The 16,567-nt window shown below is 41.2% G+C and overlaps 1 protein-coding gene across 10 annotated transcripts in view; it reads left to right on the top strand.

The window, feature by feature from the left end:
• Positions 1-16,567, top strand: part of LOC309568217 (myosin-10-like) — a 311,346-nt gene that overhangs the window by 288,124 nt on the left and 6,655 nt on the right. For 7 of the 10 annotated variants that reach the window (XM_082273871.1, XM_082273876.1, XM_082273873.1 and 4 more), the window contains 4 exons: positions 4,077-4,285; positions 8,102-8,210; positions 10,632-10,804; positions 12,635-12,658. In XM_082273871.1, the coding sequence (XP_082129997.1) occupies positions 4,077-4,285; positions 8,102-8,210; positions 10,632-10,804; positions 12,635-12,658 (515 nt within the window). The remainder of the gene's footprint in view (positions 1-4,076; positions 4,286-8,101; positions 8,211-10,631; positions 10,805-12,634; positions 12,659-16,567) is intronic. The other 3 variants (XM_082273869.1, XM_082273875.1, XM_082273872.1) reach the window with 1 other exon arrangement.

Genomic DNA, 16,567 nt, shown 5'->3' with positions numbered 1-16,567 from the left:
ATTTTCCTGCTGATTTTTTGTTTATTTCTTTTTTTTTTATTGGTTTTGTTCTTTGTTTTATTTTTTCATTTTTTTAAGTCCCAAAACTCAAAATTGAAAAAAGAAGCTTATTTTTCAGTTGTAAAAGCATTGCAATGCTTCATACTAGAATCATATTTGAGTGATTTTTTAAACAGGACAAATAAAAGAATAAAATGTATATTTTTTTATCTAAAGTAACACTATTTTTTATTTATTTTTTATTTTTTTACGAACCCTGATCAAAGCAGAAGAAAGTGCTTTTTTTTTTTGTTTTGTTACTTAATTTGTCTATAGATTACACAGACAACATCACCAAAAAAAAAAAAGCCTTGATTTACATATTGCTTTATATTCTTAAGTAATGATAAAGTTATTGTTGAAAACAGCCTATAGAAAAAATTGAAAATGACTCTGTCACATGGGGTATATAGGTGTGAAAGCTGGATTGGTTCAAAATTCGTGACCTTGTAGTCTCATGAGGGAACACTCATTAAAAATAAATAAACAAAAAAGTAAATAGATATATACAGTGGGTACGGAAAGTATTCAGACCCCCTTAAATTTTTCACTCTTTGTTATATTGCAGCCATTTGCTAAAATCAATTAAGTTCATTCTTCTTCCTCATGAATGTACACATAGCACCCCATACTGACAGAAAAACACAGAATTGTTGACATTGTTGCAGATTTATTAAAAAAGAAAAACTGAAATATCACATGGTCCTAAGTATTCAGACCCTTTGCTCAGTATTTAGTAGAAGCTCCCTTTTGATCTAATACAGCCAGGAGTCTTTTTGGGAAAGATGCAACAAGTCTTTCACACCTGGATTTGGGGATCCTCTGCCATTCCTCCTTGCAGATCCTCTCCAGTTCTGTCAGGTTGGATGGTAAACGTTGGTGGACAGCCATTTTTAGGTCTCTCCAGAGATGCTCAATTGGGTTTAAGTCAGGGCTCTGGCTGGGCCATTCAAGAACAGTCACGGAGTTGTTGTGAAGCCACTCCTTCGTTATTTTAGCTGTGTGCTTAGGGTCATTGTCTTGTTGGAAGGTAAACCTTCGGCCCAGTCTGAGGTCCAGAGCACTCTGGAGAAGGTTTTTGTCCAGGATATCCCTGTACTTGGCCGCATTCATCTTTCCCTCGATTGCAACCAGTCGTCCTGTCCCTGCAGCTGAAAAACACCCCCACAGCATGATGCTGCCACCACCATGCTTCACTGTTGGGACTGTATTGGACAGGCGATGAGCAGTGCCTGGTTTTCTCCACACATACCGCTTAGAATTAAGGCCAAAAAGTTCTATTTTGGTCTCATCAGACCAGAGAATCTTATTTCTCACCATCTTAGAGTCCTTCAGGTGTTTTTTAGCAAACTCCATGCGGGCTTTCATGTGTCTTACACTGAGGAGAGGCTTCCGTCGGGCCACTCTGCCATAAAGCCCCGACTGGTGGAGGGCTGCAGTGATGGTTGACTTTCTACCACTTTCTCCCATCTCCTGACTGCATCTCTGGAGCTCAGCCACAGTGATCTTTGGGTTCTTCTTTACCTCTCTCACCAAGGCTCTTCTCCCCCGATAGCTCAGTTTGGCCGGACGGCCAGCTCTAGGAAGGGTTCTGGTCGTCCCAAACGTCTTCCATTTGAGGATTATGGAGGCCACTGTGCTCTTAGGAACCTTAAGTGCAGCAGAAATCTTTTTGTAACCTTGGCCAGATCTGTGCCTTGCCACAATTTTGTCTCTGAGCTCTTCAGGCAGTTCCTTTGACCTCATGATTCTCATTTGCTCTGACATGCATTGTGATCTGGAAGGTCTTATATAGATAGGTGTGTGGCTTTCCTAATCAAGTTCAATCAGTATAATCAAACACAGCTGGACTCAAATGAAGGTGCAGAACCATCTCAAGGATGATCAGAAGAAATGGAAAGCACCTGAGTTAAATATATGAGTGTCACAGCAAAGGGTCTGAATACTTAGGACCATGTGATATTTCAGTTTTTCTTTTTTAATAAATCTGCAACAATGTCAACAATTCTGTGTTTTTTCCGTCAATATGGGGAGCTGTGTGTACATTCATGAGGAAGAAGAATGAACTTAAATGATTTTAGCAAATGGCTGCAATATAGCAAAGAGTGAAAAATTTAAGAGGGTCTGAATACTTTCCGTACCCACTGTATATATGTGTGTGTGTATATGTGTGTGTATATATATATATATATATATATATATATACAATATAAATTTTTTTAAGGCCTCTTTCACACGGCGCTCTGTTTTTGTAGTCCGTTCAGTCGCTTTTTTTTTTTTTTTTTACAGACACGGATGACACTTGTGTCATCCGGTCCGTATTTCCACATATCATCCCATCCGTTTGCGGATGATATACGGGCATAATGTATGTCTATGGGATTGCGTCCTTTACGTTTTTTAAACGGGAGAAAAATAGGGTTCTGTTCCGTTCCAAAAAACGGAACAGAACTGAAAGGACGCAAATCGGATGTCAGCGAATGGTCATCCGCTGACATCCACAATCCCATAGACATGTATTATGTCCGTATATAACCCTAAAATGGATGGGGTGATATACGGACATACGGAACGCCCGTGTGAAAGAGGCCTAACAGTATAGCGATCCTTCTGTTACTAAGCACTGATAATAACTTTCCATAACAATCCTAACACCTTCACTTTCCTTTTCACACATTAAAAAAAAAAAGCTTAGTGAATATTCTGTTTAAATAAATCTGTCACAAGTTTTACCAATTCAAATTGAACTTATGAAGAAAAATCAAATATAAAACGTACCTTCGGTGAAAACTGCATGTCAAAATGATTAATGGATCTTGCTATACAGGCAACTGAAGTCACTTCAGTTTTTCCTAAGGAAATTAAACTTGGCCCACACTCTTTCAATTTCTGAGCATCCTTATTATTCTTTAATGTTATGGGCAGCCTAGCTAAGCAATAGTGTGAGGTGGTGGAACAGGGCAAGGCTAAGGCCAGCCATAAACAGAGCAAATTCCTTTCTTGCAACCACAGTTTTAACAGGGGAATCCCTTCTACCGAGCCATTGTGTTCTCCCATTGGGGGGGGGGGGGGGATTCGGCAGGGGAAACTGTCCCCACGAGGAGAAGACAGTGATTGTTGCTAGTGGATATATTAGCTGCTATTGATTAAATCATAAATCTGGCAGGCTGGTTGTACCCAAGTTGATCGATTTGATCAACTTGGGTACATTCAACCTGCCCATACATGGTTGGAATCTTGGCCCGTTCCTGCTGAAACAGCTGAGATTCAAACCTTCTATGTCTGGCTTTGGGTCATTGTTTAGGAATGACCAACATTTGTACGTAACTTCAGCTTCTTAGATCTCTACATCTATTTTCCATTCTGACATGCATTTGCATACTGTAAAATCACAGGGGAATACTTTTAGGTGTTTATAATACCTGAAACATTTCCATCATTGATGATTTGAATGATATTACCCTACATATGATAACCTCATTTAATATAGATTTAACATGACATAAATTACATGGCCCTAAAATTACGGTATATAAAAAGGGTAAAAATTATATGAAAATGTAAAATGTATAAGAAATTTTACAGCTGGCATTACCAAGGAAAGGTCTACATGACAGCAAATATATTCTATTTCAGCTTTTATTCAGGCTGTACGAATAATAAAGAGAATTTTAGATTACGTTCCTCTGTGTTTTGTTTCGTGGTTATCAGTGTAGTAGTGGGAATGAGCCCTAAGTGCTAAGCTGCACGGGTGATTTTACTCTGTTTAATATTATAAGATTAACCTTTTTTTTAAATTTGCAACATAATGATTTCACTGTTTTACAAAAGAGGCTTTTATTATAACAAAAGCTTAATCCCATGTTAATAGGTGATTAAAAATTGAATGCAATTTAGTCCTAATTCAGCATGGAACATTACGTGCTGTTAAAATTAGAGGTTTTATATTGTTATTTATTTAGGCACACGACAGAGGGCGTCTGTAGAATTTTTTTTTTTTTTTTAGTGTCCGTAACGCTATCTGATGCTTCCAACAGGTGGAGACAATCACTACAGAACTGGCTGCAGAAAGGAGCTTCTCCCAGAAGGCTGAAAATGCCAGGCAGCAACTGGAAAGACAGAACAAGGAGCTTAAAGTGAAATTAAATGAGATGGATTCCACCGTAAGGTCAAAATACAAGATTGCGATTGCTACCCTAGAGGCCAAGATTTCTCAGCTGGAAGAACAAATGGAACAGGAATCAAAGTGAGTGTAGACAGTATTCAGAAAGGGCAACATCCAAAAATGTTGATATGCAGTCACTGATTCTGAGTCCTTGTTTAATTGTCTTTAATTAGTGTAAAAAAGGAATGTGAAAGTAACCCTTTAGAACCCATCAAATTCATCTATTAATAGCCTGAAACTAAACTGCTGCATCTCTGGGTGTTATAAGTTGAAGCACATCTTTGCTCCGTGCCCAGTGATATTACAGCATAGAACGCAATGATGATCATTACTCTGCCTGTTAATGTGGTTGTAAACTCAAAGAAAAAATACTGCCAACCCCTCTGTTTTATCAAGCTATACTATCCTGTGTACATGTTTGTATAAAATGATGGCTCTAAATACCTTATTTCAGTTAGTTTCTGTGCCGTCATTTGACCTCCCGCCGCTCTCTTTCCCCAATCTAAGGGCTACAGCAGGAGGGGCCGAGATCCCCCTCTGATGCTCAGCCCCTCCATTAATGTAAGTGATGTCATGGCACTCTCTGATATTGAAGGGTGACACAAAGTAGGGGGGGGGGCTTATGGAGCGGTGGAGAAAAGATTCCAATGGGTGCTGGAGGGGGGGAGCCACATTCGGCGGCTGCCAGCGGGAGCATGGAGGGGCTCTGAGGAATATAGAGCAAAAGAAAGCTGCTTAGTGTAGCATAAAATTTATTTTCAAATAAAAAAAGTAGTAACTTACTCTAAGGTAAGAGTGAACAGGTATGGTGGGTATAAACAAGATCATCCGTCTTCTTCTCTTAAGTTTAGTGTGGTGAAGGAGGGTGGCAGGGTGCCAGTGTATGCGATCAGCGCCTGACGAAGGAGCATGAATGCTCCGAACGCGTGCAACCCCTGTCTTCTCCTCACTGGAAGTGACGTCAGTCAGACCGGAAGCAGGAAGTCAGAGCCTCGCCGAGAGTCCTCCGCTGCCGCTCAACCCAAAGACAGGCTGCTATACAACAGCCTCCCCGCAGGTACACCGGCACCCCGCCACCCTCCTTTACCACACTAAACGTAGGAGAAGAAGACGGATGATCTTGTTTATACCCACCATGCCTGTTCAAGTTACTACGTTTTTTATGTGAAAATAAGTTTTATGCTACACTAAGCCGGCGCCGCTTTCTTTTGCTTTATATCGCTCAGCCCCTCCCGCTGAAGCCCTGAGATCGGGGAGGAGAGCGGCCAGAGGTCAGGTGATTGGCTAGAAACAAACTGAAATAAGTTTTTTAGAGGCATAATTTTATACAAACATGTACACAGTGTAGTATGGCTTGATGAAACAGAGGGGCTGGCAGTAATCTTTCTTGAACTTTACTGCCAGCTACTAATAGTGGCAGGAGGAGAGGGGTGGGGAAGAGATCAGCTCACATAAATGAGAGCCGACATGCAGGGAGGGAGGGGGAGAGAGGAAAGCAGCAGGGTGACAGAGGCACCTAACCTGACAGTATCATGGATGAGCAGCCATGATTACCGCGGTCAGCACACTAAGGGGGACACAGGAACAGATAGGATCAACCAGGTTTTGTACGGCATAGAAAGGGACAGATTAGTCAGCACAAGCACTGTGATGTTTAACCTGCTATAAGGGAACAGGATCTTTTTTTTTTTTTCTTTTTTTTTAGGGTAACAACCTCTTTAAGGCTTCTGATTTGGTGAATTGCAAATAAAATAAGCCGATCTTTGTGAAACATCTTGCTTTAGTCACCCTTGAGTATTATTATTATCTTTTTTTACTAAAAGGAAAGCTTTGCTAATAAAGTACAGAGGCTGTCACTGATGTCCTCCTTCAAATAATGCTAACTTCCTAGCTGTCATGCTTATCTAATGGCTTCAGTGCTTTTTGAGTCTCAGAAAAAGCACGCAGCCGGTGAAGTCTATACAGCTGATTTGATTACAGAGTTAGTAACTCAAAAAATAATGGAAGCCATCTGATCCCTTGCGTTGTGTTGCTGCCCGAGCTTTGCACACCCTAGTGCTCCTAAAATGAAACGTTACAATTTTTTCCCAATGCTGAGCATCAAAACTTACGTTAGTATGTTACTCTGTTGTCTTAGTGTATTGGGGTGCCTTTCAAAATGAGTGGCAGTGCAACTCACTAACCCATGCATGATGCTGCAATATTGTGCTTTGCAGTAACAAGCACATCACCGCAATATAAAGATCTGAAGGGGCAGGAAGGAGCACAGAATTTAGTCATTAGTAATATTTTCATTTTAACTGAAAATAAATAGTGTTGCGCTGTCAGGAAAACTTGTATTATAATATATAGTGTATAACAAACAAAATACAAAAAATAATAAAGTCCTATAAATAAAATATCAAAGTCCACCAAAAGTGTGCAAAATCTTCATGCAGCTGCTGTGCATCAATCACCAAGTGATTATAATGCCGCTTGCCAGCATTTAAAAGATGTCGCATGGATAGATGTCGTATGGATGGCTCCAGCTCTCTTCCTCTCACACCTCCGCAAGCCTCAATCTCATAAATGGCTTTCCCCAAAAGTGGTCACTGGATCACTTCTCATATACTGGTATGTACTTGTCCCTTGGAAGACACCCGTAGGACGAAACATGCAAAGGGCAGAGTTTAGCAGTGACATTATCACGCTCTCCCGCCCAGGGAGTCGGCGGTGCTTTGCGATATGCTTTTGTCATACTATGTTTCGTGAGTACCCACTTGGTTTAATAATGTTTTTTAACCCCTTCATGCTGACGTAACGCATATATGTGGTCTTTTGCTTCAAGTGGTTGTAGCTGCAGGCATCACCACGGTATGGTTTTTTTAGAGCTGACAGTCGGCTTTTTGTAATGACAACTGATGCGGCTATCAGCTTGTTATTACAAGCAGCGGGAGGGGACATCCCCTCCCTCCTCCCACTGCCTTCTGCGGCTTGCCCGGTCTCTCCTGCCCCATCGGGAGGCCTGAACAATCAGCTGGCTTGTCGGCTTTAAATGCTCCAGATTTAAAAAAAAAAAATTCAGTATTTAACACAGTCAAACTTGGTGTTTTGAATGCTTTTAAGTGCAAAGGAGGGATTTGGGGTCTTATAGACCCCAGATCCCTCCAACAAAATACTGACATGTGACTACTGCTGTCACAAGGGATGTTTACAAACAAACACACACAAGTGAGGTATTGCTGCGATTGTTTGAGCCAGAGCAAGAATTCTAGCACTAGACATTCTCTGTAGCTCTAAACTGGTAACCGTTAAAAACCTATAAAACATTGCCTATGGAGATTTTGTTTGTCACCATTCCAGTGAAAGTGCACAATCTTAAAGCATGACAAGTTAGGTATCTATTTACTTGGTGTAACATCATCTTTCACATTATACAACAAATTGGGCTAACTTTACTGTTTTATTTTACTTTTTCATTCATGAAAATGCAATTTTTTAAAATAAATTGCATTTGAAATACCGCTGCGCAAATAAAGTGTGACATAAAATATTGCAACGACTGCCATTTTATTCTCTAGGGTCTCTGCTAAAAATATATATATAATGTTTGGGGGGGAAAATACTGAAAAAATTAAAAGAAATCCAGTGACCACTTTTGGGGCATGCGATTCATGAGAGAGTGAGGCTTACTTAGGTGTGAAAAGAGCTGCAGCCATCCATCCATTGATCCATCAATGCGGGATCTGTCATCTTTTAAATGCTGATTTAGACACTGGTAGTACAATGACACCCTGATGTACACAACACTCGCATACTGTTTGGGATGTTTCCATGGTGGGAGAATTTCATAGAAGGAGGATTGCACTGGGAGCCCTTGTTTTTGGAATCTGTGACTTTACCTGTCCTTCCTACCAGGGAGCGAATCGTGGCCAACAAACTGGTGCGACGTGCAGAGAAGAGGCTGAAGGAGGTTCTTGTACAAGTAGAGGAAGAGAGAAGAAACGCTGACCAGTTTAAAGAGCAGGTACGTTTACCCAAGTTCTCTTTAAGACTGTTGATTGAGTTTTGACTGGAGGAGCCTAACTGTACGGTAAAGTGAGTTCAGTGATAATTACAGCATTATGATCTACAGTGCAATGAAGTAATGTGGCTGGTTTCTGTGTCAGTGCTGTGTGCTGCAAGCATATAATCTTCAGTGGGTGTGAAACATGCTTGGCACAAGAAGCTAGAATACCAGCAAAATCATCAACCTGAAGCTTCACTGTGCTCTTGTAAAAAAAAAAAAAAAAAACAGCCGTGCCAAGTATGTTGGTAAGGTCTGCTTAAAAACAAATAATAGCTTTGAGTGGAAGACATCTTTAATAATAAATTTAGAAAATTTGGAACTTTCCCCCTCCTCCTTGGGTGGTGTGGGGAAGGGTTAAATTTAGGATTACATTGCTACCTTTGTCCCTGTCGGGAACATTTCCCTCACTTCCTGTTCTGGCGACAACACAGGAAGTGAGGATAATATTTCCAGAAGGGACACACAGAAGAATAAAACCCCCAACCAGTCTACTGAAACGTGATTTCCACCCTATAACCACATAGGATGTGAGGATATATCTTCCAGACAGAGATTCCAATAAAACCAGAATCTCTGGCCCTATTCACTGTGAAAAAATATATATGAATAGATTGTACGATAATGTGTTTTATTTCTGTTCTACCTGGGGACTGCAAATCAAACTGCCATAGTCGTTGGAAATGTTCCTATATATATTGGACATTAGAGTGTCTTTTTTTTTCATATTATGTGATATAATAATTCAGATTGTAGCACCCTTTCACAATGATCAAGACAGATATGTAGGCCTTGGAGCTGAAGCTTAGCACTCTTGCTATTAGAGATCCAATAAAATAAACTGTATCTCACAAAAGTGAGTACACACCTCACATTTTTGTAAATATTTTATTATATCTTTTCATGTGACAACACTGAAGAAATGACACATTGCTACAATGAAAAGTAGTGATTGTACAGCTTGTATAATAATAACTCAACACACAGCCATTAATGTCGAAACCGCTGGCAGCAAAAGAGAGTTCACCCCTAATTGAAAATGTCCAAATTTGGCCCAAAGTGTCAATATTTTGTGTGGCCACCATTATTTTCCAGCACTGCCTTAAATGCTTTTGGGCATGGAGTTCACCAGAGCTTCACAGGTTGCCACTGGAGTCCTCTTCCAATCCTCCATGATGACATCACGGAGCGGGTGGCTGTTAGAGACCTTGCGCTCCTCCACCTTCTGTTTGAGGATGCCTCACGAATTCTCAATAGGGTTTGGGTCTGAAAACATGGTTGGTCAGTCCATCACCTTTACCCTTAGCTTCTTTAGCAAGGCAATGGTCATCTTGGAGGTGTGTTTGGGATCGTTATCATGTTGGAATACTGCCTTGCGGCCCAGTCTCCGAAGAGAGGGGATTATACTCTGCTTCAATATGTCACAGTTGGCATTTATGGTTCCCTTGATGAACTGTAGCTCCCCAGTGCCGTCAGCACTTGTGCAGCCCCAGACCATGACACTCCCACCACCATGCTTGACTGTGGGCAAGGCACACTTGTCTTTGTCTTTGTACGCCTCACCTGGTTGCCGCTACACATGCTTGACACCATCTGAACCAAATACATTTATCTTGGTACCATCAGACCACATGACATGGTGCCAGTAATCCATGTCCTTAGTCGGTTTGTCTTCAGCAAACTGTTGGTGGGATTTCATCTTTAGAAGAGGCTTTCTTCTGGGACGACAGCCATGCAGACCCATTTGATGCAGTGTACGGCGTATGGTCTGAGCACTGACAGGATGACAACCCACCCCTTCGACCTATGCAGTAATGCTGGCAGCACTCATACGTCTATTTCTCAAAGACAACATCTGGATATGAAACTGAGCACGTGTACTCAACTTTCTTGGTCAACCATGGCGAGGCCTGTTCTGAGTGGAACCTGTCCTGTTAATCCGCTGTATGGTCTTGGCCACCATGCTGCAGCTCAGTTTTAGGGTCTTGGCAATCTTCTTATAGCATAGGCCATCTTTTTTTCAGATCCTCAGAGAGTTCTTTGCCATGAGTGGCCATGTTAAACTTCCAGTGACCAGTATGAGAGAGTGAGAGCGATAACACAAAATTTACCACCTGCTCCCCATTCACACCTAAGACCTTGTAACACTAACGAGTCACATGACACCGGGTAGGGAAAATGGCTAATTAGGCCCAATTTGGACATTTTCACTTAGGGGTGTACCCACTTCTGTTGCCAGCTGTTTAGACAATAATAGCTGTGTGTTGAGTTATGTGAGGGGTGTACGCACTTTTGTGAGATGCTGTGTAAGTCATTAATAAGTGTTCCAGCAGCTCAAAACTGGAAAAACTGACCATTGAACATGATGCATCTCCTTCACAGCTCGAGAAGGCACACATCCGCATGAAGCAGCTGAAGCGCCAGTTGGAGGAAGCTGAGGAAGAGGCGTCACGAGCCAATTCCAACCGCCGTAGACTCCAAAGAGAGTTGGAAGATGTGTCGGAGTCAGCAGAGTCCATGAACCGGGAGGTGAACACACTCAGAAGCCGGCTCAGGTAGACCACTATTTTTTTCTTTTCAGATTCTTTTGAGACAAGTGTTGGTAGTGGACCACATTTTTAGATGATATCCTTACTAAATGTCACCAAAACAACTGCTATTGTATTACTTTAGAAGCAATTTCTGCAATTACCTGAGAAACACCTTAAATACTGTTTCTTAATCTGTCAATCAGATTGAAATTATCTCTTTGTTTATTTGTGCTAGAAAATTGATTTGGTGGTTATGAGTGACAGAACTACATTATGTTGTATTGTAAGTAAAATTCCAACAAAAACTTTTACTTCAGCTGTGTAAAGGTTTACAACATCTGTCTGCATTTACTGCAGTCTGTGTGCCGGTTGGGCAGACTTTCCTGTTCTAATGACCACTATCATAGAACAAGAAATTATTAGAATTTCTCCAATTAGATGCAGGCTGCAATAAAAACTTATCAGAGGTCCTAACATTGCCTCACTCTACTATTCTGCTTTTTTTTTTTTTTTTTTTTTGCTGTGCCTACAGCAAAAAAGACTGCAATAATAACCCAACATAGTTTCTAACCAGCACTATAACACAACAATTCATCTAGAATTAAAGTCTATTTATTTAGAACATTTTTTTAAACCCGTGTTTTAAAGGAAGGTGTTTATTTAAACCCAGGACCATGCATTCACTATATCTGTCTCCCACAGTACACAAAACATAGAAATGCAATCGTTTTTGTAAATAAAAATGCCAAAATACTTTTTTTCATCGGCAGTTAGAGCAATCTTGTGACTTCTATCAGTGTCTGGTTAAAACTTGTAGGAGGAGTTTTCTGACTGTCCAATGAGACTGCGGGACCCTTGACCCTCTGTCTGGACAGTGCTGATTGGCCCTGTGCTGATCACATGCACCATCCCAAGAAAAAAACCTCTCTAGCAATACACACCAAAACTGAGCATGTGCCGCTTGTCCCCTAGCCTCTTTTTTTTATCAGGAGATGGTTGTTGGGACTGTGGAAGAAGAGGAGGAACAGAAGACAGGATCAAACACTCTTTTTACACATTGCAGAGGACTAACCCCTTAGGTTGCACAAATAGTATAACAAGTATGCTTTACTGCATATACAGACGGATTTTACTGTTGTGGGTTTAGTAACACTTTAAGTGTCCCTTGTGCTGATGGCTTTGAATTTAGTTTAGAAATGAGTGATCCCCCCCACCCCTACAGCTGTATTTGTCTCTTGGTGTCGGGGTTAGTAGAGCCAAGGAACCTGGCATATGCACTCATCAAAATGTCCCATTTATGCCCACTTTTTCTGCCCACCGTCTCCATTCATAGACGCCATACTATAGCTTCCATGAATGAAGAATTATCTCTGAATGGAAGTGGCTGACCTTTCATTTAATGTCCTATCCTCCATTCATAGATTGCTTTTCATTCATTAAAGCTATAGTATTGCTTCTGTGAATAAAAAAGGGGGCAAAAGGAGCAGGCATAATTGGCGCTGCCGCATGGAAAGATTATTGATGTCAGAAGATGGATTGAATGTAAGTACCATCCCTTGTGCTATATGTTTGGACTAAATACTGCTTTAGCCAATCAAGTAACTGCTTTCAAACTTAAAAAATGTGGATATTTGTTGGAAACAACTGTCAAGCATGGGCTGTGAATGCCACCCTTATTTATACCAGTTTGAATATCATATTGTTGTTAAATGTTTCTATTTCCGTAGTATTGGAACTATCATATTCAGCAACTGACCAGGACCACTGAACTCAAAAACTGCACTTGTCATTTCAGTAACCTTAATTAGCTGTATTTTTTTTTCCTTACATCTTTTCATTCTCTTGTAACAACAGCAAGTTAGAGCGACAGCAACGCAAGTACGTCAATATGCATGAGTTTGTGTGAGAGATAGATTGCTTAGAAGCCGCTTTACCATTCCCATACACCTACCCCGCCAGAATCCTCTGCAGCACATTGAGCTGCATGGGGCTGACACACTAACAATGCTTTTTAGATTTGCTTTTTTGCTGTGCTCCCCTGTTTGCTTCCCTACTTTACCTTTCTAAACTTGTGTCTGACAGGTAAACACTTGGAATTATTTATTAATATCGCTGTAAATGTAGGCACCCTAGTTTAGCTTGGAATATTGACAACAGGTTTTTGGAATATGCAGGAGATTTGAATGCTTTTTGAAGGGTAGTCAACCTATAAACATGTTTCATTTTTTTAGCGGTGAATATCTTTAAAAAGGTCAGCAATACCACCGTCATGCAGAAAGGATTCCTGTCATCTTGAATCCAAATTTCCCTAAATCTGTGTGTAGATGGCAGTCAGCGAGTCGTTGAAATGTCACTGCTGACATAAAGTTCTGAACTCTGTTTGGAGAAGCAGGAGCTGAAAGAGAATTTGAGAAGGTGGCTTTTATTGCACTCATCACTTCCTAGCAGAAATTCATCTACTGATCTCCTATAAAACAGAATTGTCAGTGACACCAGGGTTACCGCACATTATTGCACTGCCTTGTTAAATTAGTATGTGTAAGTTGCTTTCCTATCTACCTAAGGCAAAGGCTGGCGCTTTATTATTACGCTATTATGTTTAAAGCAAAATAGGGCAATAATGCTATTTACGAAGGTTATTTCTTTGTGGTTTTAATATCAACGATAGCCTTGTACTTTTAATGTAAGACTTGAATCCGCATATTACATTGTTATTTAAATCAGAGGCCTGATGACTTTACAGATGTCAGACATAACTTATTCCTTGCAGTGATTGAAATCACCTCCTGATCTTTTGGCACTTTCTTTTTTTTTTAAGTTTAATTTTTAATATTTGCCTGTTAGATATTTGACAGCATGTATTTTTTTTTTTTGCCGTGTCTCCTTTGGGCTTTTTCCCCCACCCCTGTCTTATGTCTGACAGTGTCGTGTCTTTCCATAGCCTTGTGTGCTATGAAAGATAATAAAAAACATGTCGAAATTTATTATGGTCCAGGTGCTTGTGAACCCTCAGTGTACAAAGGAGTCCCTGTCTAATGTTCAAAGATGGTATGTCTATGGACAGCAGTAGCTGGACCCCCTGCTGGGCAGGACTAGCTGTATACACAGAGCTCTCTGTGCTTAACCCTGCTGAGTTATCACTATCCACCTCTTGATGTGCATGGCGCGCTTAACAGTTTACTTAAGTTAACTATTTGTACTTCGGGATTTACATTCACATATGGTGCTAATAAAACACAGTTTGTCCCTGGTTCTAGTAGACATTCGTTTACCAGTGATCTGGGTTTGTCCAACTTCAGCCAAAACTTTTTTAAGTTTTGAGTAGAGATTCTTATTGCTTTTTGTGCCCCTGTTGGAGAGCTTTACCTTTGCATCTAGTGCAGGTAGCTGCATGTCACAAATACAGGAAGTACTGGATATATTTTATGGGGAAAGAGATCAAAACAAATCTCCTTTACTTAACCACTTTAAGACTGGAGGATTTTCCTGCTTAATGACCAGGCCACTTTTTTCAACTTGGCACTGCGCGACTTTAACTGTCAATTGCGCAGTCATGCAATGCTGTACCCAAATGAAATGTACGTCCTTTTTTTCCTACAAACAGAGCTTTCGTTTGGTGGTATTTGATCACCTCTGCGCTTTTCATTTTTTGTGATATTAATAAAAAAAAAGAGCAAAACTTTTGCCAGAATCAAAATTTTTTAACATTGTAGGCCAATTTGTTTTCTGCTACATATTTTTGGTAAAAAAAAATCACAATAAGTGTATTTTGATTGGTTTGCGCCAACGTTATCACGTTTACTAACTACAGGAAAGATTTGTCATTTTTACTGTTTATTTTTTATTTTACTAATAATGGCAGCGATCTGCGATTTTTTACGGACTGCGACATTGCGGCAGACAGATCGGACCCCTAACTGACATTTTTGACACTTTTGGGGGGGGGGGGCAGTGACATTACTACAGTAATCAGTGCTAAAAATGTGCACTGTTACTGTAATAATGACACTGGCAGGGAAGGGGTTAACACTGTTGGTGATCAAGGGGTTAAATGTGTGCCTTATGCTTACTGACGTGTGTGGCGGGAGGGGGTTGTGTGACACAGACACAGATCGCAGGTTCAGCTATGCTGAATCCTGTGATCTGCCCTGCCTGTCACAGAGGAGATCCGCCAGCTTTGTTTACACAAGCGGGCGGATTTCCTCAGTCTTTCCCCGACGCTCGGGGAAGAGCGGCGGTGATCACCGCTTCTCCTCCCCTGGCGAGCCTCAGGCGCACGCCACCGGGAGAGGCAGGAATCTGGCGACGTAGGTCTACGTCGCCAGACCCAGTGCTGCCGCCTTGCTGCAGTAGCAGCAACGTGAGCGGTCCTAAAGTGGTTAAAGAAGAATTCCAGGTATAGCATGTTTTTACATAGGTACATTGGTCTAGCTTGGACCAATTTAACTGTGTATATACCATACCTGGCTGATTCCCTTGGAAGCTGGAAATCACTGAAGTAGACACCGTTACCTCAGTGTGTGTTGAGCGGCTGGCCTGATGTATTCTGAACACAGGAAGTTGGCTGCTCAGCATGGGAGCCATTTATAGAATGCTTTACATTTTCTAAATCTATGCAAAGCATTCTCTGATTGGGCGAGGTGGAGAGGCAAGGAGGTGACATCACGTTCTCCACTTGAGCGGCTAATCTGTTGTGTTCAGAATGCATTAGCCCAGCTATTCAGCAAAGAACTCGGAAGCAAATGCAAATCGCTGGATAGTGGTATTTACTGCAATGATTTCCAACTTTCAGGGGCATCAGCCATTTATGGTATATATACATAGTTACTTTATTCCAAGCTGGACCAATGTAATTATCCCACAGACACCAATGATGGGGCACCATTTGTCCCACAGACACCAATGATGGGGCACCAATTCTCTCACAGACACCAATGATGGGGCACCATTTCTCCCACAGACACCAATGATGGGGCACCATTCCTCCCACAGACACCAATGATGGGGCACCATTCCTCCCACAGACACCAATGATGGTGCACCATTCCTCCCACAGACAGCAATAATGGGGTACCATTCCTCCCACAGACAGCAATAATGGGGTGCCATTCCTCCCACAGACACCAATGATGGGGCACCATTCCTCCCAGTGCTCCCACAGATACCATTTATGGGGTACCATTCCTCCCAAAGACTTAAACGATGGGGCATTATTCCTACCTTGAATACCAACAATGGAGCACCATTCCTTCCACTGATAACAACAATAGTGCACAATTCCTTCCACTAAAACCAATGATGGGGCACTATTTGCCCTCACAGACACCATGCTGTTTTCTAATCCCACTGGCCATAGTCTGGCCCCTCTAAAGCCTCAAGGCCAATAAACTGGCCCTTTGTTCAGAAATTTTGGGGACCCCTGTCTTAGTGTCATGGGTATGTGGGGGGGGGGTCTCCTCAATGGGGACACAGACAGCAATAAAAAAAATAAACTGTACAAAATTTCTGACCCACTCTATTAAAAACGTTCTGACCGGAGTCACAGTACAGTTGTAATTATATCCTGTTGTACCATGTAGACAATTGTAAATTGTAACTTATTTTTAAAGTTATACCACTAGGGCTCATTATCTGAAGAATTTGGTCATTTTTTAGTCTGGAAATGATAGGGTTTGCCAGAAGAAATTATAGTTATAGGTTTGTATGTGGACTGGAATAAGCTCAGGTTGTCTGCTCAAATGTAAAGGAGGTTTCAGAATAGCAGCAAATGCCTTCTGTTTGAAACGC

Source organism: Pelophylax lessonae, assembly GCF_965119305.1.
Source record: "Pelophylax lessonae genome assembly, chromosome: 12".
In the NCBI taxonomy this organism is placed as follows: Eukaryota; Metazoa; Chordata; class Amphibia; order Anura; family Ranidae; genus Pelophylax; species Pelophylax lessonae.
The sequence above is the reverse complement of the archived record's forward strand: the minus strand, read 5'-3'. Positions and strand labels throughout refer to the sequence as shown.